At 37.3% G+C, this 23,277-nt stretch overlaps 1 protein-coding gene across 7 annotated transcripts in view; it reads right to left on the bottom strand.

Moving 5' to 3' along the window:
* Nucleotides 1–19,990, bottom strand: part of LOC116176621 (disintegrin and metalloproteinase domain-containing protein 11) — a 36,527-nt gene extending 16,537 nt beyond the window's left edge. For all 7 annotated transcript variants that reach the window (XM_031495272.1, XM_031495269.1, XM_031495271.1 and 4 more), the window contains exons 1-2: nt 19,924–19,990; nt 15,070–15,216 (exon numbers count right to left, since the gene is read on the bottom strand). In XM_031495272.1, coding sequence (XP_031351132.1) covers nt 15,070–15,216; nt 19,924–19,971 — 195 coding nt within the window. In that variant the 5' untranslated portion in view covers nt 19,972–19,990. The remainder of the gene's footprint in view (nt 1–15,069; nt 15,217–19,923) is intronic.
* Nucleotides 19,991–23,277: the final 3,287 nt, after the last annotated feature.

Consider the following 23,277-nt stretch of genomic DNA (forward strand, 5'->3'; position numbering starts at 1 on the left):
GACCGACCGAAAACCCGACCGACCTACCGAACAGGTGAATATATGCGCTCAATTTTTTAACCTAAGTTTCCAGTGTACATACAATCTATTTTTAAGTTTGAAAAAGGAAAGGAGAACCATAATTTCATTTTCTGTTGATACGGAAATAAATTACCGTTCACTAAAAAAAAAAGTGACCTATATTGTAAGGACATTTTGATAACCATTTCAGAAATCTATCTGTTTTGGTTTTCTATATGATAATTCGTTTCGCCATTAACAGCGGTAGCTTCTTCGTTATTAACAACTGAAGAAGACTGAAATTTTACGCCGATGCACTCTCTTTTATACCTTCTTTCTACGGTGGTGATGTCCACATGACTGGTACCGAGTGACACGACGGTTCTTTGGTGGGCTTATGTCACTGTCAACCTGTTGGATACGTTAGAACAGATGACGGCAATCTTGTCCCGATTGCCAAACGACTGCCAGTTTGACGTAGAAACGTGGATATAAATGCTAAAAATTCAAACTTACGTACCCGATTCATAAATGGGTTTCGGTTAGCGATATAGGTATTAGAAAAATTGGTAATTAAATTGTAACATATATGGCATAACCTAAAAAGAAACGCCAAATAAGGAATCTTATGAAAATAGCTTTACCTCGAAAAGATATCCATAGTATCCTATTCACGAAAATACGTTTACTCGTAGATATATAATTTAGACAATTTTAGCTTGATGCCTCTGAATTTTCAATATGAGTATTCTACATCTTTCGCAGAGTAAGTACCTACCATTTCAATGACAAAAGAAAAAATGATATTTTCCTATAGTTTCCCATTGCCAGTTGTAACAACTACACTCCTAACATAAAAAGCGCATTTAGTCAGTTGCTCAAATTAAGGGTACATTCAACGAAACAATGGGACGTTACATGTTTCAAATAAATTGTTTGAGACACTTGGAAAGTCGCAAGGACAAAACAAGTTGTTTAGAATGTTTAATGCGAGACTCTTAGAAGCGAAGAGAGCATTAAACAGAAAGGGCATAACTACTTCAAGAAATTGTTCCTAAAAATAAATGAACTGCCTGATCCTCTGCACAAAAACGCAACACCGGGAATAAGTCCCCTTTAAAAGTTATCTCACAGAAACGGAAGGTGTGTAAATAGGCGACGCCTCACTTATGTTTTCCGTGCGGTTACCAAGAACTGTGTTCTGCTAATGTAAGTATCCTTTTTAGAAATTGTTGTATTAGGAATATAGAAGCGCAGGAAAAGGTGTCCAGCGAGGGAAACAAATGCGCATGCCCAATCGCCACCAACACACTGTCAGTACCTTTAACAACAGCTGGAGGGCTAGGAGTTCCACTACCCATCCCGGGCCACACGCACCCACAATTTCGTAAACTGCTTACAAAATCGATGTATGATAGACGAACAGAACTGGATGAGGAACGTGCCAACAGCTATTGAAAGTACAAAAGGAGGACATTCTCAAAAGATGCAATTCATCAAATCATGATATCGGTCTGCGAGAAGGATACACGAGAGGGAAATGGTTACAGAAATATTCCTGTTCCACGGATACAGATTCCGTAATTTGTGGAGGACTACGTGACATGGACCACATTCCATGACCTGTTCCACAAAATGGTGCACTCCAACAAGAGACTAACCGACGTGGAAGAAAGGCGTCATTTAAAAACGAATCTAAAAGATGAGGCCAGCAAACTGACGGCCAACTACAAGGAGGCGTGGAAGCTACTAACGAAGCGCTACCAGAATAGCGTCCACTGTTATCCAAACAACTAAGCAACATCTTCAACACCAACAATGAATGCAAAAGAATCCAGAGGGACTGAAAACCATCCATGACTTCATTACCGATAGCCTCCGCTCAATTAACAACATGAATGTACAAACCGAGTCGTGGGGACCGATGGTGATACAGATCGTACGCGAAATGGTGGATGCTGCAACATTGACCGCCTTCGAGAACACTCTGCAAGTGCAAAATGAGGTACCTCCATTCTTCTTGAGCTTTCTATCCCACATAAAGCAACAATGGGGTTTCAAGATGGGGAGGAGTTGCATCGCAAAATTAACCTCAAAACACTCAATTCTATTAATAATAATTAGCCGCGATAACGGAACTTCTTATCGCTACGACCGGACAAAAACATGAGATAAACTGTTACAAATACTACGCAAATAATTCCTAGCTGAATAAATCTAGTCTTTTAACTCGTAATTTAAATTTATCAACACAAAACAATTATATAAACAAAATCAAACGTCAACAATAGGTAAATAATTTTGATGCATCAACATTGACCCCGAATTTAACTAATATGATCGAGATTTTGCTTGATCCCAAATTTCAACCCACATTTAACGTTAACGATGAATGTAATTCACGTACAGGATGGCGCATATTATTCACACTCTTCCTATTATAGCATTTTCTAATATAAACCGAATATGCACATAATGTTTAGTTTAGGAGTTACCTACTCATTTGCAGATTCATTTAAACAAAAGTGAAAAGCAAAAATGGAATACTTGGAAATAAAAATAAAATCGAGTCGAAAATGTTATTTTCTGCAAAGGACACGAGATCAGTCACCAAATTATAACCATAAAGAAATTTGCAATCAGGCTAATTATTCATGAATTATCGTTAATTGCAATTAATTCTCTATAACCAAGAAATAAGAAAAACCGTCCACTAAAAGAAGGTATTAAAATAAAACAAAAATATAAACGGACGTACGTGATGTTTTTCCAATTGTTGTTACTTGCCTACTATTTGTTCAAACGCTAATCTAATACACCCTACCACCAGAGAATAAGGTTTCAAAGGAGAATCGCAAAGAAAATACGTAATAAGTGTCGTATAAGGGCAATAGACAGCAGCATGGATTACAGCATAAATGTGATATTAATGCCATATCCACCGAAACCACTGAATGGAACTCGTTGTTTATATTACAAGGACGTTGTACAGCAAAAGAAATCGTTCAACAATTACCACGGGAAACATTCATATTGTTTATGTGCTACTATAAATGTAATATTCATGAAATATTTTAGTTATATATGAAGTGAGCCCACCAGCGCTACAAATAATATTAAAATTTACGACGCACTTTTTCTAATATAAAGCCCCGGGAGTAAGACGTGCTCGTCTATTCAGATGAAATCATTTTATGCGAAAGCAAAGATTTCAAAGCTCATTTACCATTTTTTGCGTTTCCATCAATTTCAGTATATTTCAATTTCTGTTTTGAGACAACCTAGAAGGAAAACTATTACTTAATTTTATTACCTTATGGTTTATTGGTTGCTACACTTTCTATCCCAAGATTTTTATTTCATATGCTATAATCGTAAATTTTAACGTTTAAAAGCGCACTCTATCCTCGGATATCCCTTTTTATTATAGTATTTTGTTTAGGCCCCAAGAATTTAATTGTATATTTTTTAACCAGAACTTTTTTTTATCAATTTATACACTTCAAGGATAGGCAGTGATTAAAAATAACATAAGGTGATTGACGTACGTCAAAATGCAGTAAGCTATAAAGTTTACGATAAAGGATCATCCACCAATCAATATTCGCCCATTATTTTTTAGGATCTTCATTCTTAAACTGGAAATTTATTAAGCATAGATGCCAACGTTGGCTTTAAAATGGTTTTCAAAACTGATACTGCGCCATTTCATTTTGAATATGCATTTTATTGTTAGCGCTAATAAAATAATACAGATTGATGTCATCATTTTGTATGGCAATACCATGTTATTATAGTTAAAGTAAGTCATTTATGCACTCTGGTGTCTGGCGTGTGTAGAGAATAATTTTTACATCGCAAACTACGAATGTAGAAGAATCTTCATACCCAAGCCAACTTATCACAAGTGATGTTGCCGTGTAAAAATCTAATTGACGCCCGTTAACAACGGTAAATAAAACTAAATTAACGATGCGCATAGTATTTTAAATATCACGGGCCGATTGGTAGGATTGAAAAATAACACGTTCATTTTCTGTCGAATGTTCGATTAAAATGGTGGATTTCAATTTCCGTTTAATTGCTTTGATTCTCCATGCGCTCGAAATTGCATAAATAAAAGTAGTAATATAAGAGCAATAAACATGGAATTACAGAATTGCAAAGGCAATAAAATAAAACGAAAACCATGTAGATTACAACTAGATACACGTTTTAATGAAACGTTCATGTTTATGCCCTTTATACACGTGTGCACTATAATACGATACCATCAAATTTTAACCGGAAAATAAAAACACCGCGACAATACACAGACGGATATTTTGGCAAAATGAACGTTTGATCGGGAACATGACAGAGTGGAGGCTATTAGAAAGAGATTACGAGGGCCCCTTTAAGCATACTTGAGATATTTGCAAAATTAAAAAGAAATTGCGCTCTTTCTGCGAACGCAATATGTTCGTCTTAAACGGATTAGATTGAAATAATTAGTTTAATATACTTGAACTCGCCCAATTAGGAAAGAAACTTGATGGCGCTTTATTTGATAACGCAATTATGTTAACAATAGATCAAAGAAGCATTTATTTCGTTGTGTACAACGTAAAGTTTTGGTGCGTCGGGATACAATCAAGCATAATTTACATACATAACGCAGCGCAACGTGTGCACAATGTAAAGCTCATTTGCGGTAATTAAACAAAATTGCAGTTGAAAAATTCAAGTGAGGCTGTTGATGCACCATCCGATACTATGAATAATGATAACAATTTGTTTATTTATATGGCTATTTTTTTCTGAGGTACCTATATAAATTTTACAGAACTGCATGTTAAATTTCGGAAGAAATTATCTATTTTTTATTATTCTTCGTTTTCCTTAGGACTTAGGTTATTTAATCGTTTACCGCCCTATTTGATTGGGCCGATAACTTCTGTTTCAGTTTCCTATCTTAACTCCGCTTCTGGTCTTTGGTTAAATTACTCTCCGGACATAAAGTTACAAACCTCCGCCATTTCGTGTGAAGATAAGACAGGTAACTAACAAGGGCTTAGCTTATAATCCTTATAAATGTAAGATAAAGCCATTAAACGACACAATCTGCTAAAACGTCCAATTGTTGGCCGATGATGACAACTTTTTCTGTTGCAACGCGATTGTGGTTTATCGATGTTTTTGGTTGACCTTTTGTAATTTGAGTTACGAAAAATCTTGCAAACCAAAAGGAGGGTAAAATTGCGCGAGAAATTGGATAATGACTATGGAGACAAAGACATCGAGTAGTATTTAAGGATGGAAACTCTAAGAACGCATATCCATATATACACCAGGCCTCTCTTTTTGCCAAAGAATAAACTGGCGCTTGTAGCTGCCAGACCTTGCGGAGAGAATAACAGAGAAGGTAAAAAACAATCAACATCAAAACGAAGAGCAACAGTGAAACATGGAATAAACGGGATGTTGGTCTCATGGCACCGATTGGAAATAGAGTCATTTCGGCTCCAAGACAAGAGAGGCGTTTTGAAAAAAAATGGAGATAGCACCATTGGAAAAATACGAAAAGGGGCGCCAGAAAGCGTATGGAAAACGTCAATGAGGTCAGAAGGCGGCGCGGAAGAAAAAAAAACATGACGAAAAGTTGCAAAAACGTGTAACCAAAGTAGACTTGAAAAAACACAGAGAAATGAGGAAGGTGTGACAAAACCGTGAAATATACATTCAAAAACAACACCTTAGAGAAAAAGAGCCAAAGAGCCATGAAGAAAGTATTAATAGTAGATAGGCATCACCGATACTGGACCACTATGACCTTGAGGTCTGCGCATGCGGCAAGGTCAAGCGTGGTTTTTGTCTAAACTAACGAGGGTTCGTGCCTGAACTAATGTCAGCGAAGGTCATTGTGGTTGTTTTCTAAAAACCAACTGAAGGTCAAACGGTGGGGTTACTACCTACACTAACGAGCGTTCTGACCGGAAACCAATGTCACTGAAGGTCGTACAAGTGGGTCTCCTGAACTAAATCAAGGTAACTGAAGATCAAACGTAGACGTGGCAATGCCACCTAAGGCCAAACTTGAAGGAGAAATAGAGAGCAAAATTGAAGGTGAAATAGAGGACAGGTTGTAAGGGAAAATAGAAGATTGAAGGTGAAATAGAGGGCACACAAAACAATGTATAGTAAATACAAATAAAATGCAATTCGATTCGATCGCATGACCAATCCTGAGAGGTGGCGGGGAATGCCTCTTTTCTTACAAGGAATCATGGAGCAGTTGCCAATTTTATGACGGCAGTCAGACGCTACTTAAGCAGTGTTTTTTTAAAAGAGTTGTAAACAAAAAATCGAAGGCAAGACGCGTGAAAATATATGGGACTTGAAACGCGGGCGCGAAGGAAGGGGCAATGGAAGCACAAAAAGATATGGAGGAGGATTGAGTAAAGAGGAGGTGTGGGGGAGGAAGCGATAAGACGAGTCACAAATCTTTTAAAACCTTTCATTGTAAACCTAACGAGGTTCTGCCTTCGAATAACATCAGCCGGCTAGCCAGAGGTCGAAATTCGGAATAATTTTAAGACTATTTAATTAAGAATTCCCTTGATGTGGCTTCCAGATAAGGTCGGCAAGGATTTACTTGGCGACGGCCTTAAAGGAAACTTCCACCCAGTTCAAGCGACTTTTTTTGAAAGTCGGACAGGAAGCACCGAGAAGATGATTCTGGGGTCAAGTACGATCTACAGACCGATGCACGAACGCAAGGTACCAGCGGGGTTTTAACCCTACAAGGATTAAAGACACCAGGAACACAGGTGAGTAAAACGACAAAATAAAACTAATTATTAAATTAAAAGGTCTGGGAAATAACGAAAATAAAAAGGAAAGCTCTCAGTGAGATGAAAACATAACGGAAAATAAATTAAACTGACTTCTGGGTTTGTGATCAGGGTATGGAATCTCGTTCCGGTTCTGGTTGGTAAGAGGTACAGGTATTGTTTTATGTTCTGGTTTTTGGTCGGTAAGAGGTAAAGTAATTAAAATAAGTAATTGAACAGGTAGAGGAGTGAGAAGGGATTTAATTTCATAGGATGGGGACAACAACGGTGACATCTAACGGAGGAATTTTATAACACATACTACAGGATGTTTCTAAATAAACGTTACCACTTATATTTTCTTACAACGTGTTAAAAGACTCGATTTACTTAGTTGGAAATTATTTGCGTTGTACTATAATAATTAGTGATGGCTGAAATTAAGATACACGCGTATGAAATTTCTACACGTTGAATTCAAATAATTGTTTATTCAACATTATTGCATTGAACTGATCTAAATTAAATAGCATGTAACTTTCTTGTGAAAATGCACAACAGTCAGCTTTATTCTACTTTCAGCGTGTCACCAATTTACTTATAAGTTATGAGTAATCATTATGTGGGTAATGGTAAAACGATTAACAACGAGCAATTAATTATTGAGTAATAATAATAATAATAATCTTTATTTTGCTATACCTCCTAACAACTAAAACAAAACATTGTTTGGCAACAGACCCATTCTCATGGTTCATAGACCGTCTGAGGATCATAGACCGTCTGAGGAATTATTGAGTATGAAGCGTTAGGTATCGGAGTGTGGATCATACCTCACTTTAATTTAAATGTAATTTCTACAAATTAAAAATGAAGTTTTGTGTTTCTAAGCAAAATTACCCCCTGTACATATCACAGCGTGGTATTTGTAAAAGATTAGCTCCGGTCTTAGATAAGAGGTTTCAAGATAATCACGTTTTTATCGGTGAATTAAGCAGATGTTAATTCTTTAAAAAACTCAGTAAATGTTAAGGAAGCAGGAGGGAAGTGAGCAAGTGAATTTGTTTTAAATAGGAAAGACGGACGTTTATGGTGGCCTTTCGGTCGAGATTTTTTGGTGGTAGACGTTGAAATGCAGTCGTTTGTTTTGGTGTTTGGCGGAAGAAAGGAAGTTAGGGATCGTCACCGGGCCCAGCGAAGGTTATGTTTATTTATTGACAGGTGTTCAGAAGTACTTGGGGCATGAAATGTTACAGTGTGTTTTTTAGCGCCTTTTCCAACGAAGTTAGGTGCACTAGGGCAGTCACTTTCTCTGTACGTGCGTCTGCCCTACCGTCCGTCGGTCGGTCCGTGCGTGGCCTTAACTATTCCTACAGTTTTCAATATATTTAGTTCGTTCTTTTTGAATTTGGTAGCTTATAGCTCTGGAACCCGAGCAAGAAAAATCTTGACGATTAATGTGCGCATACGCAGGCTGCGCAATATCAACCTACCTATTTATGGAGATATTTCTTTGAAATTTTAACTCTAGTAAAGAAAATCATAGCACACATGGCCTTTTGGGAAGTATTGATAAAAGCATGGAGAATGCACTGAAGTTACTCGCCTTACACAAACCTTTTTACTTGTTTATGTAGGAGGCGCATAAATCGTATTTATAATCAGATTAAAGTTAGAGTACATTTTAGGGTAGCGAATTGTGCCAAATGGAAGGGCGATCACCTAAAAATGCCGTAGTTTTTTTTAACTTTGTGAAGGAAAGCTACAACTTTCCACTTCGTATTTCGCTAACTGATTAAAATACGTTGTCGTTTGATGGCATTTTCACATTAAACAGCACTAGTCGCACCTTATTTTTCCATACCAGCAAGGCTGAGCTTTTTAGGTGAACCCATTCGTGGTCAGTGGGAGCATGCGGCTGTGATCCCTGGTTAAATGAACAGAGAAGCTAAAGGGTTGTTTCAGTTGGTTCCTTGGTGTGCGGGTTGTGGTTATAAAATAATAACTTGCCCTAGTTAAAGTTCTATTTAAGGAATACATTTTAGCTACGCACAATAGGGTATGGTGACAAAACTATGTATAATCAATAGTAGTTGCTAATTGGAGTGATTAAATTGAAGATAAGTTAGAAGTAACTATCGCGCAATTTGTAAATATTAATGAACATTCAGGTATCTGGAAGAGAATTTCTAAAATCGTGGGCATTGTAGCAAACACTGAATAGAGTAGAAATTGCCAAAGTTAGTTATCCAACTTTGTGCTTATTACGAGAGCGTTGTCGCAAAACGCGAATCGATTTTCCGAAAACTGAGGTGATCCGACTATTGGTAAGTATAACTTTGAAACTGACATTTGCAAATTAACATCTGATTCTGCGAAAGTTTTTGATGTCGTTTGGTGGATTTTAATCGGAGGCCATGTTATCGACAGAGGGATTTAAAGCGGTTGGAGTTTGGGGCGAGATGGTTTGGGTAATTGGCTGTCAGTTGTCATCAGTAACCAGACATCTGTAGATTCAAACTGGAGGGACGTGTTCATTAAAACTTACACCAATTAATTTTAATTAATGCTAACGCGCCTACGTCGAGTAGTATGCAAAGTGCATAAATGGAAATTTGTAAATGCAATTCGCCTACGTGTTATTACTTTCCGGCAAATTATTTTCCCCTTTTAGATCGCTTTTTAATTGAATCACCTATTGTAATTTAATGTAATGAACGTGAAAATTAATTATGAAATTTTTTAACGTTTTCGCCCTATACTAATTCATAATCGGTACAAATTTCATATTTTAATTCAATTAATAGGCGGTGTTTATACCTCGCCATTGCTCTACTTTACATTGCATTAATTTAGTGTTAAAAAAAAGTAAAGGTTAATCAATGCTGCAGATCGTGACACTTTTTGACTTCTTTGCAGATGATTGACGTTTCTGTTAAATTGGCGTTGTGACGGGCGTTACATTAATAAACTCATCATTTAATAATTGACATTTATTTATTATTCAAACACATTACTTTCGGCTACCCTTATAATGGCACTCTTCTCCATGTCTATTTATAACATCCTGACCTGAAATATCGTGAAATAGCACGGACACTTTATCAGTCCACAGTATACCAAGTGTGATTTCACGAAAGAGACCTCAATCACTCGACCACCTACAGGAAGCAGTTAGGAAGGGTTCAGAGACTCGCCTGTGTGGGAGTCACTGGAGTCATGAAAACCACGCCAACTTTGGCCATGGAGGCACTTCTGGGATTACGCTGTGGAGGCAGAGGCACGGAAGGTTTCCATACGTCTTGGGAACGGGCGGATCTGGGAGGAAACCCACAGATCCGCCGCCCCCCTCCTCTCAAGAAGGCTGTGTGCCGTTTTCTATCGCAGATGTTAGCGAAGATAAATTAATTTCGATTTACTATTAGATCAGGAAAATTAAAACGATTTTGTCTGAAAGTTGTAAATTTTTGCAATCAGTTTGTATTGAAATGCCGTTTTAGGCAAAGTGTTTAGAAAAATAAAAAAATAAAAGGTACCTACATTTGCACGAACTAAAATAGGTACTTTAGAAGCGCACTACGTATTCCAAACCGCGCGTAAGTTGATGAACTCCAAACTCAACAGAATTTTAATCCAGTATCAATACAACCAAACCTTGACCTAAGGAAATCTGTGTTCGTATAGCACGGAATGGCAAATTTGTCTACACATTCCGGACCATTGTCATATTCTGTAAACTTCATCTACCACTAATACGAGATTTGACCTAGGGGAACCCCCAATCAAAACGACTTCTATGCATTAGAAGGTAATTTTGTTATACTATTGTATTTCAAACGCCGTGAATTAGGTATTTTAAGGGTATCATTGTTCATTTAGAACAGATCTGCGTTTATGATGCCGGCCCAAGATGTTCATTTATTCATAATTTAAGTATAATATTGTCAAGAATTAAAAATAAACCTCTAAAAAGTGGTCGAAAACTAAATTACAACAAGTATTTCAATCCGACCCTAATAAAACGCTGCCGTTTACATGTTTAAGTCTTATTTTCCAACACTGTCCATACTTTAGTGCTATGATATATGGAAAATGTAATTTTAATGGGATTTTAACTAATTGCAAAGAACGTTTAGTTCGAAAGAAGTTTCTATCACAAGTGCCCATCTTGTTTCATTTCTGACCGGAGATTGCGCCATTAAATGATAAATACGTCCATCTGCACGATTCATCTCTACGTGTTCAGTAATCGAAGGGTTAAAAGTCGCCCCCCTCGGGGATGTTTAGCTTAAATTTTAAAACGGAAAATATTGTAAACGCGAACTGGACTAATAAAATTCAATCACGTTCCGTGCTTGTACCAATTTAAGAACGTCTGTATTTGCAGCAACTTTTCGCAAAGTTAACGAAAATTGGGGAAGCGTTATTTAATAAATTTGGAAATGTTATGCTCCTAAAAGTTTGCTAAAGAGGTTAACGTAACTAACAGCGTCAAACTTTTCGATTTATTAAAAAGTGTGAACAGTTAGCAGATATAAATTGTTCGTTAAAGCCGTTGCGAGAATTGTTTCCTCGACTTAATTGTTATTAACTGCCGCAGGCGAATCGTTGGAAAATAAAAATTATTGACGTATTGACAGCTTAAAGCGATTTCAATTAAATAAGCGTGACGAGCGTCTACGCGTTTAATCGAAGTACATTTCGAAATGTGTTTTCCTAATTTTCGTTAGATAAATGTAGGTTGTACATGAATTAGTTTTCCTTATCCGCAATGTTGGGAAATGATAATGAAGAAGGTGGGTTGCGGATTAACTCGAACCGATTCTGAGGGATAATTGAGGAGGGTGCCCCGTTACGACTCGTATGGACCAGGGATCTTCATAAAGATTGAAGGAGTTAATGATGTCTGTTTTTGTTTCTGCTTTTCTCTCACGTAGTGTACATTTCAGAGAGATTTTACATAATGAAACTTTTACCCTTCAGCGTCAATAATGATTGTGAATTATTATCCATACCTGTGTAACAAGTATCATTATATGCAGAATTACGGAACGACTCTAAGCATTGCTCCCAATTTCCTAAGATGGAGTCGATGAAGTGTAAGTGGAAAAAGTCGATCCACCAGACCACCATCCCCAAAAGCGGAAACTCAACCCCAAGGTACAACCAAAAAGGCGCGATGTGATTTCTGTAAGCATGTGGGACATACACAGGAACAATGTCGAAAGAGGAAGCGAGCGGACAAGCTGCAAAAGTTCCTTCACCAGCTCCACTTATCGTACCATCCACCACCAGAACGCCCACCTCCACCCTCGCATGTTTCGGATGCGGAACGTCCGGAGTGATATGCAACCAACGCCCAAACTGCCGAGAAAACACCGGTATCGTATAAAAGGATTTCTATCTAACAGACACAACCCTCTCCGTCGCGTGGGCGAAGACCCGAAAATGCTGTTAAACCTGCCGCAAGAACACTGGTCATTAATGGGGGATACGCGCCGACATCTGTTCCATCCGGAGTCGCTCACCCATTTCTTCTCCGGTTTTGCACTCGCATTATACAGCCCGGAACCAGGATCAGCGATCAGCCACCCGAACAACCCAAGACGACAGGTGTACAAAAACCTTCACACGGTCCGGAGAAGTCCAAGTTGCCCTAGTCGCCCGAGTTGTACAGAATCGTCGTTACCAGTGGCCGCTGAGACCTCTCCCGTCACCAGAAACTTTTCCCCACTCGCCAAGGAAGAAGTCCAGATTCACTGTCCTCCTCTTTACGTCGTAGAGGCCCCGACGAGGCCACCTATTTCGGAAAGAACGAGAAAGACTAGGTAAATGTCCTCCTCCAGAGAAACTGTAACATCTTGGATGCAGGGGGAGCATCACTGGCGGATCGCATCGCCGCCGTACCGTTTCAACGACGCGAAATATCAGATCCTCCAAGCCGAGTTGTCGCACATGCTCAAAAACGACATCATAGAAGAGTGTGAATCCCCATGGGCTTCACCTGTGGTGGCGTGGTCCAAGCCGCACGGATCCAACCGCATCTGTATCCTAACTGAACGTTAAACGCTATCACAACCCTTCTGCCAGGCGTCCACCACCTCCTCCACGTCGCCCACGCCACAATAATGTGAACTATCGACCTACGGACCGCAAGTCGCCGTCGATTTTACCGACAGAGATAAAACTGGCTTTATATCCCCTTCCTAACGTCCTAGCCACCGTCCAGCGTCTCATAGATCGCGTAAAAGACCAGCTGACCGACATCACGGTATTCACGTATTCGGACGACCCGTGTGGCGCAGTTGAGTTGAAGCTCGCATGCAGTACTAAGAGTCCCTGGTTCGAATCCGGATTCGGGAATGGATATTTGTAAATGTTGGTTGGGTTGGTAGAGCAGCCTTGGCTGAAACCCCGCCCACTCAAAAATAGCTCGCTTCGTTCGTTATCAAGACCGAGTGGTATGTTCAGGCCTATCACATAACCTATTAATATATCCCAGGAAAACACGTAATCGTGGGTGCGTTATCAAGACCTCCATGCACCACCGACACGCCGGCCAGTTGTGCGACCCCGATCGATTTATTAACCCGTCATCGAAAAATATCACGACGCCTCGAGCACCGGACATTATGGAGCGGAACGTAGTAAAAGCTCTCTTGCCAATATACGAAATAGAAAACCCAGAAGCCTCTGGAGCACTACTCGGATCGTACCCCACCTCCGTGTACACCCCGTACCACGGGTCAACGGAGCAAGCTTCACAGTCACGAAGCGGGGTCGCCTTCGGAAAATACAGCCAACGTCACTTTAACTGGGACCGGGTCATTCTTCAGTTCCAAGGGGAGATTGTTACATCCAAAGTGCTATGTGGTGGGGAAAGTGACATTTCAATTCTTGACACTAAGTAAAAAGAATCCCACAAACTTTTATTTTATAGATTTGCTCGTAAGTAGATATACAGGGGTAAACCTGGAGCAGTGCAAGGTCGCTCGCCACCTGGTGGTGATCTTGGAAAATAGATCAAGTCCACTTGACCCTCTCCGTCCACTTTTCCTAAGTGATGACCTCGGTGTAAATGACCCCATTGTTTGAGGTATGAAATGCTATTTTCAATGGCATCCAAAGTCGATGACTACATTTTTTGGGTGTCAAATTTATTTTCAAGGTTATTCAAGGTCAATGATCTGATTTTTGTGGTGAGGGACAGGTTGCATCGGTCTTTAACCTTGGATGCTTTAGTGATTTTAGAGCGGATCTCGAAATTCTAAAGTTCTACAGCAATTTACAATAAGGTAATTAAATCTTGATCGGCTCTGGTTTAAAAAAGTCATAAACGCTATTACTGTAGCTGAAGTAGGGGAGTTTATGGGTTACTGATTTTGTAATCTTTGTAGAGCAATGCGTATAACCGAATAAAGTTCGTTCCCGCAAATTAACATCCTCTCTGGGCTCTTGGCACTTCCAAATGTTCATAGCCCACTTCTAGAAAAAACAGTAGTTTTCTTAATTTCTTGCTTAATTTGGATATAATAGCAGCTATAAGTTGGTGCAACCTATTTAGAAAAATTAGATATTTTTCCTGGTTCAAGAACAAGGTACGACTAGAACTTGGTGCTGAGGAGAAGTGCGTATGATTCTTTTATAGACGATACGGGTAGCACAGCTTTTAGGTGCGAACAGGGGCGGATCCACGGGAGAGCCAAATAGAAATTTAGTAGTTATATTTTCAAAAACCCCTTCTATGTGGGGGGAAGTACCTCGTACCCCCCACATCCGCTGGTATACATACCTAACCATTACTGAATTAACATTTGCCCTCTTTAAGATGTCATTCTGAATCCGCCCCTGGGTACGAGGGTTGTAAGGCATATAAAAAGATATACGAAATAATAACTAAAACGAAAGATGCTGAGAAAAATCCGAGCACCTAACAATTAATAATTCATACCGAATGCTTACATTAATATAACTTTTTGCCTTTGTTCGTGTTGTCGCCGTAATATCAGTATAAAGGCTGTTAATTAATTACAAACTGAAACGGCAAAAAAGATCTCTAAAACTTTATACCGTTGTAAAGTTATAAAGCGACAACCGGCAATACTCGTATATTGTTCGCTCATCCGCTTTCTCAAATTAATTGCAGTTTTTGAACCGTTTGTCTCGTATTTGTACGTACCGCACATTTTACCAAATTTCAGCGTTGCGAAAAATACATTCTCCAATCGAACGAGGGGTTGCTTAAATAAATACTGACCGAAAGATCGCCTCCGTAAAAAGGGTGTATAACAAACGTCTCGTTGCCCACGTGAATGACACCGCTGACACCGTTACACGTGTGAAACGCCGCAGTCGCACCGGGATAATCTTGAACGGTTCCATGATAGTAGCAGTGCTCGATTTCCTGAAAAAATAAAATGCACAATAAACCAACAAAGCTCGCTAAAAGTGGGTTAAAAAATAATCCTCGCCAATCCCAGATAAGACGCGTGTAGCTGTAGATATCTTCTCGACGCCCGCACAAAATTGTTAACAATCAAACGCAACCCCTCACTGCTTTAATTGAGTTACAAATTCAATATAATTTTCAATTGTATAACTCATACAATAAGCCTATTCAGAAGAAATTCTGCTGGTATTGATGTCCGAAAATTAATTCCCTAAAAGCTTCCTTTCAAAGGGGATCAACCGATTTATGGCTCTATTTGGAAACCGTGATAGAAGAATATGATAATGTAGGTGAATACTTTGTAAATGGTTTTAATAAGCATCAAATTATGCTCCGTGAGCTAACTTTTCATGTAGTAATTTTGAATAGCACTTTAAATATGGAAAGGGCAATTTTAACGGAGTAATAATCAATTATATACCTACTTCATAATGTTTGTACTAATTAGGAAAATTCGAGGATTGTTCAATGGCAACACTTTTGCATAAACGTTATACGCGATTCAGGCTGCCACTAGAGGCGCTGCTGTAATTTACAAATGGCGAGTGTTTTGTAAAAATAGGATTATTCTGGCAGGTTTTTAACTGAACTTGTGCTTTAAAGCGAATTGAGTTTATCATGCCGTTTTTGAGAAAATGTAACTCCTTAATCCTATCGTACTTAAAATGCTTTTTTCTTAAGAACTGCTGTCTTGAATTAGCTTGAATACGCACTTAATTTTCTAATTACAAATAGTATAACAATTTATCATTCAATTTCTATAGCGCACTCGTACAACGACTTGTGACATTCCCTTACGTCGATTATTCTTTAAAATAGCCTTACTATTCGTGACATAATTACACTGGCCATAAAACAAATAATAGACATTTTTCAATATGATGCTTTAAAAATTACGATTTAAAATTTTCTTACCATTTGTGGCAATTATCGCTCACTCTACACGTAATATCTTTTACCTGAAACCGTCAAGAAAAGCTAAATTTCAGGGCTATTTTGACATTAGAAAGTTGATCTTTACCTGATTAGTACTGTAATATTTTTGCCTGACTCCCATTACAATCCTAGTACATGCCAAATAACAATTGGATCGTTCATTGAATAAGTTATTCAATCAACGGTTGGATAATTATAATGCAGACCATGTGGATATTTTTAAACATTAATATACCTACACAAACGATAATGGTTTTTTAATAACTAACAATTAAATGGAATATATGTGGAAGTAATTATTCCTTTAGTTTTGCGCCAGTCATTAAAAGGTTTGTACGCCTTTTCGTACCTCTTTCTTGACATTGTGGGGAGCGAATATTGCACTACGGCGCGGCAGATCTTTGAGGTGTAATTACACTGGTTGCAAATGAAATTTTTGCAGTTATTGATCATATTCATATTCCAGTCTTTCCAGTTCCCTCCCCTCAAGTTCCACAGTTATTAATTTGTCTCAGAAAAAGTTCCTACAATTACGTCATAAAAATCAATTTTTGGAATATTGGAGGAAGGGGGGGGGGGACTTCACGCAGCTCTGCATTGACATAAAAGCATTGACTAGGGTATTAGTCAATGATAAAAGTAAACTTTGTTCTGAAAGGTCATCAATAGTTCTTGTAACAAGTGGTCAGGTAGCCGTTTTCAATGCATTGTCCTGCAACAAAACCAAAACTAATATGAACACAGCGTCCCATGTCCCATTGGCATTTTATTCCTGTGCATAATCACGATCTCGAGTATTATTTTTACGAATTACCATCGAAGCGATCTGTTACCATATTTCTAAAAGAAGCGTTACTTTCCAAGAAAAATCCATTTGTTACCAGAAGAAAATAGTACCCACGTCAATAACTGTAAATTATTTTAAATTATTTGATTTGTATAAAGTGGTGGTCTATTATTTTTAGGGATTTGCATAATAATTTTGTTTGAAGCAATTATAATATTCCTAAATGAATCCACCTATGAGAGCTATTTGCATGAACAGATTTGTATTACATTTTAAAATAAGGATTGAATACAAGCAAAGGATTTGGATTATTTTGCTTCATTGATTGGGATTAATTTCAGTAATACTAGTCCTTTGGTTGGATTAAAATTTTATTTAGCATTCAGAGATTTTTGTATTTTTTGGCTAGGAAAATGGTGAAGATGAATTTTAGATAAGGATCGAATTTAGCACACGTGTTCTCGAGATAGGCATTGGTTTTTTTGTATTTCTTTTTAAGAATGAAACTAATCCAGGAATGTGTAAAGAAAAATGTAATTGGGTCGCCATTGTTTTTAATAATACATTCAATCAACTCAGTCCACATGCGTACCTATTTATTCAACTTGAATGAAACCAGAGCATATTCAATTTTGAATTTCAGGTTTTAAGAGAAGATAAAGGGCCAAACTTCTGCAAGGTAAGGGGTTTAAAGTACTCCGTGGACTAAATCAACGTGTTTTGTCATTCATCCAAGAGTTTAAACTGTCACTTTTTTCCCAGAGGGAGAAAAACGACAATAAGTGACAGTACATACTGAATTGTCAAACACAATTTAATGATTAATAGCTACCTTTATATGTACATTTTTATTCTTGCATCATATTTTACACTTATTATACCCTTTTCCATATATCTTCTTGAATTTGGGGGAAGTAGGTTTATTTATAGCTTGTTCTTCAGTATTTTAAACGATCATTTCTACGCCGTAGTTTTAAACTAGAATCTTTAAATTAAATTGACATTTATTATACATAATCCTACAAGCAAACAAATTGTTCCTTTTACACTTTTACATTTGCACTTTAACATTGAAAATTGCTGTAGCTGATCACGGAAGTACAAAAAAGAGCGTATATACCACATGACTAAAGTGCGTCCTAATCCCTCGGGTGCTTGTTGCCCTCAACTACGTTTCGGGATTAAAACACACACTTTAGTTCCTTGGTATAATAATATATCGTAATATTATTACTGAGCTAGGCGTGAATAAACTAAAAGTGCTGTCGACGTTCAATTTCGTTGGGTTTTGTTTGGTTAGGGGGGTTAGGCATATAGTTTCCCCACAACCTTGGGATTTTTATTGTTTATTGAATACAAACAATTTGTTGCTTGTAATTATGTATTGAAATAGCGCCATATTGCACTTGGACTGTGGATGTAAATATGTCCGTGTGGGAAAGTAAACATAATGAAGCGAATATTCCAAAAATCTCGACAGACATCGAGGCGTCTTGAAAGATTAGCCATCGACAATAAAAACCGAAGGTGGATGTGACGCAATCTTTCAGGGAAATATGACGTGTTTTGTTCTGGAACATTCGAGGAGACTCGCAACTACTCGAGTTTACTATATAAGCAAATCGAATTGCGTTTCAGGATAGTTCCAATTTCGACGCCGAAGAAATAAATCATCCGCGCTGTTGTAAACTGTGTATTCCTTAGTGATTATATTTTAACTAAATCAATTAATTTCAACAGTGTTATAAATGTATTGTTAATTAATTGTACATAAATAAAGCACGTAATTAAATTTACGTTATAATAAGACAATTATCAGAGAGACACATATAGTTTCCTGTAGATGTTTCCTAAACTGCACATATTTTTTGGAAACCACGGAAAACCATGTAATGTTTTCTTCTCTCCAGTATATTTCATGATCACTTTTAGGGATCCAACTTTTTCCAGCATGTAGAACTTTTCTATCTCTTAACTGTCACAGTTTAGCTTTCACAAACAGTTTACGGTATTTATATGTGATCAGTTGCTCCACTGTCTATCGACCAGTGAATTTGATCATTACTCTGCTCAGTGACCATAGCAATAGCATAATTGAAGTTCAGAAGTTCATTACTGGCTTCCTTATCAGTTGGCTTATTTTGTGGCTTCTGATTCTGCGCCTACAATCACGTTTAAAATGACCAGGCTTCTCACATCTATAACACTTTATCTTGAATGAACTGGAAAAACCTGATGATAAGTGTCCACCAACTACAAACGCACTCGACTCTGATGGTCCACTTGCTATTGTTTTTACCTGACGTTGGCTCTTCACAATCAACTGATGCTTGACATATTCTAACTGAATCTCAGGACTAGTAAAATAAAAAGTTTCAATTCATAACTAACAGATAAGCCTAGCAACAGATAATTCAGACAAAAAAGGTAGATATAGTTTAATGGGTGGCATGAAATTGTTTATTTTCATCTTAGGTAAGTTTAGGTTATAAATTGCACTTGAATATTTTATTATGACTGACTTTGAGTAACTAGAGATTGCTAAATTGCACGTATTATTCCCTACATAAGTTTACAAAGAATAGAGTGTGGTAAGTGTTACGTTTAGAAATAATTTAGATTTTTTACTGAAGCAGTAAACTGCAAAGTGTTACACGGATAGTTGGCAAGTTGGATGATTGTATATATAATGGTAAAAACATCCATTCCTGTTAAACTCCGACCTACTTTACTCCATTAGTTCAGAAACTATCTGAAAGTTTACTCTTCGTTACGTTTAAACGAGCCGTGCACTTGATTTTCTCTTTTAATAAATGATTCGCAATGGTCACTGCACTGCAGAAATTTAATTTTGAATCGAAATACTATTGGTTATTTTTGCGGTGATGCGAATGCAGATATTTCTGCACAGAGCTTTATAATAAATAAAAATTACTCACCTGTTTTGAAACTTGCTCCGCTCCATTTGCTAAGAAATGTTTCTGCATGATGTTGGGGGCCAGAAGTTGCCTGAAATAAAATACCAAACTTGTAGCGAGTTCGGAATAATAATAAATATTAGAGTACATTTAACCGAAACTTGTCTTAAAATTTGAAATATTTCATGAAAGTTTGCTCCGATTTAATCATCCCGAATACCTTTTCAATTTACCTGTAATTTTAACAACGAATTGCTAAACAACAATTACGGAGAAGATGAATGTGTGGGGCACTATCAAAGGAAAATTAGCTTTTAAAAGTTATTTGGTAGGTAGGTTGTATCAACATTTTTCTTACGGTGTTTTCGTTCGTACCTACCGGTAATGAAATTAATTAAACTTGAGATGCGAACGTAATTAAAAGTTTCCAATTATAAAAAAATAAACGTTGACGTCTCAATTTTCGCCTTTTCACTTTGCTACGTCCTTTACTTTGGGTAAGAGTTTTAAATCGATTTACTCTTTTATTATTCTAATATTTTTAATTTAATCAGGGATTAACCTTAAACATCGTTTGTGAAACTGGGCTCTTAAATTGTCTTAAAGACTGAATTTCTATTAAACGTTCTAAAAGCCTCTTGATAACCTTTGAAATCCCACTCATTCTTAAAAAGCTTTTAAATACTTAATTCAGGTGTAGGGTTTTTGAAAACACAGTATTTCTTCAAGCTCTCAAGGATTCACAAAGGGTCTTAAAGACCCGGATATTAAAGAGACGAGGGAACCTTCTCGAAGACTCCTGGAGAACTTTGCTATTTTTAAGGACGTTTAAAGGCTCACGAGAGCTCTAAAGATTTTTAAGACCCTCTTAAACTCTGTTAAAACACATTAAAGGTTATTAATAGCACATAAAGACTTTCAAAGGCTCTTAAAAATTTAAAAACATTTAAATGCTTTCCAAGCTTCTAGACCTTTGGAGTATCCTGACGAGTATTGGACACTTTTGGGAAACAATTGACGACTCTTATAAGCTATTCTTTTAAGAAACTTAAATGCCCTTAAACAGCATTAAGGGTCTTAAAACCTCTTCACGATTCGCATATTAAATACTCCTAAAGTTTATTAGACCGTCTAAGCCCTAGAAAGATGTAGAGACCCTTAAGCTCTTAAGGACTATACAATCTCAATCTCATCTTCAAAATGCTTGAAGTCTGTTGAGGATTCTTGAAACCCATTGAAGGTGGTTAAAGGCTAAGACCTGCACCTGCACCTTTATCACTTTACAATGTCTTATAAATTTAAATAAAAGCGTTTTATCTAACAAAAGCCCAAATTTCTATTAAATAAAAGACGAACCATCCATAGTGTAATCAGTCTCTCTGATAAGCGTCAAATAATTACGTGAACTAAAATTATGCCTGTATCACAGCACTATCTTGGTTTGTGCTGCGATCGTATTTTTCGTAAAGACTTCACTAGCCGAAATGTGATAGACGGAGACGAAACTTTCTGTCTCTTTCTTAGAATGCACCGGCCACGATGTTGCTTCACAATTTAACGAGCAGTTCTTTATTTTAAAATCAAGGAGTTTTATAGAACGGTCAAAGGCCACACCTTTGTTAAATACCCTTGAAAAATACGTATAGGATTTTTTAAAGATACGTAAAATTGTTGTTTACGGATTACTACTTTTGAAGAACCCCCGTAACATTTAAAGCGGTTTGATAGATGGCTCCACTTATTTAACCACGAAATTTCCCGCGTAGAAATGACAGCGCATGTTTTTTGCCTTGATTTTTGGTGTCCATTTCCATTTCCTTTTCTTCGTAAGCCGCATCGAACACGTCGATTTAAAAAAAAGCTGAAAGCATAAGGTAGAAAGCATGGAATTCTAATTGCCATCTCGATCTCTAGGGATTGAATTCATAATTTGTGAATTCCGAAGCCTGTGCTCCCAGTGGAGGTTTTCATAATATGCGTAAGTACCGCCATTTTGCATTTCGTTTATTTATTGTGTGTGTATCTTCTTTGATTGTTGTCAGGATTGGATGCGAGAACTGAGCTCCCTTGTTGGCGTCATAAACTAACTATAAAGCATTCAAGGTAAAAGTTGCCTTATATGCTCGGAATATCACGTAATTTGTGGAAAATTGTTTTAAGATTCCGAAATTAGTTCAATTGATCATTATTGACTAGGGATTCAGTCTTTTCGCCGAAGTTAATTGGGAGATTAATGTACACGTTTGGGGAAATTCATATACGAGAATATTTTGGGTAATTAATGTGATTCCATTTAGGAGACACTTTGATATTTAGAATAAAGCAGTATATCATTTGGTAAGTTGACTTCATCGTTAATACTACCTTCGTATCTTTTCAATTTCATATGGGGAGAGTTAAGATTAAGATTTAGTGGCGCTCAACCTTCTTGGTAATTTGTGACGAAGTGAAGAAGATTGAATGCCCATAAAGAACTACCGCTGCGAAAGATCTTAAGCTTCTAATCCTGAGCTAGTTGGCCGTTTATGCGGCGGGATCGCAGAGCCAACCTAAACCATGCGGTATAATGGGTCACCCTGTATGTTGAATTTCAATTATTTCTGGTCGCTAATTTAGAATCTTGATCATACAATTTGAATTTGAAGTTATTGTTGATTTTATTTAGAATTATTTATCTATTTTGTTTAAATACTCGTCTTTTAATTTGTTCATTTTATTGTTCAGATAGAACTGGAGGAATTGTTTTGTTAAAGTTATTTGATTTAAATCTGGTTGTTCCGATAAGAAATTTGTTATCGCTGTGTAGGCTAAAAGTCTTAAGATAAGCAGGTTTCACCGATAAGAAAACGCGTGTTCGGTATTCGCATTAATTTCTTAAGGAAGGACCGGAGAAAAGTTGAATAAAAAGGGAATGCTTTTTGGTAACCGCTTATTGTCTTGGTGATTAGCGGTTGTTGCAATATTTGAGCGTATTATTGCAAGACAGTCCATCTTGCGAGTTGTAAAGTGTTGTAGAAGAAAGTTACTTGAGTGCTCTAGGAGAGCCGTTTACAGGAAATCTTTGTCAGATTAAAGAAGTGGAGTTTATGAAGAAGTTAGTCCGAGTGTCAAATAAAAAAGCTATGTGCAATGACAACGAGAACATTAGGTTAGGATTTAAATTTGTGAATTTTTCCCGCAGAGAAAAGTAAAGTAGAATTTTTGAAGGTGTAAGTCAAGGTTCTTCAGTGTTTTCCTAGACAAATGTTGGTCGTGATGATGTACAGATAGTTGATTATGGTCAATGGAATGTGTCACATCTAGGTATTCATTTTGTGTGCACTTTTGTCCTTTAATTATTTAAGGCGTTAAGGTAGCGACGATCGGGTGCAAATT

This window comes from Photinus pyralis, unplaced genomic scaffold, assembly GCF_008802855.1.
Source record: "Photinus pyralis isolate 1611_PpyrPB1 unplaced genomic scaffold, Ppyr1.3 Ppyr1.4_LG7, whole genome shotgun sequence".
Taxonomy (NCBI): domain Eukaryota; kingdom Metazoa; phylum Arthropoda; class Insecta; order Coleoptera; family Lampyridae; genus Photinus; species Photinus pyralis.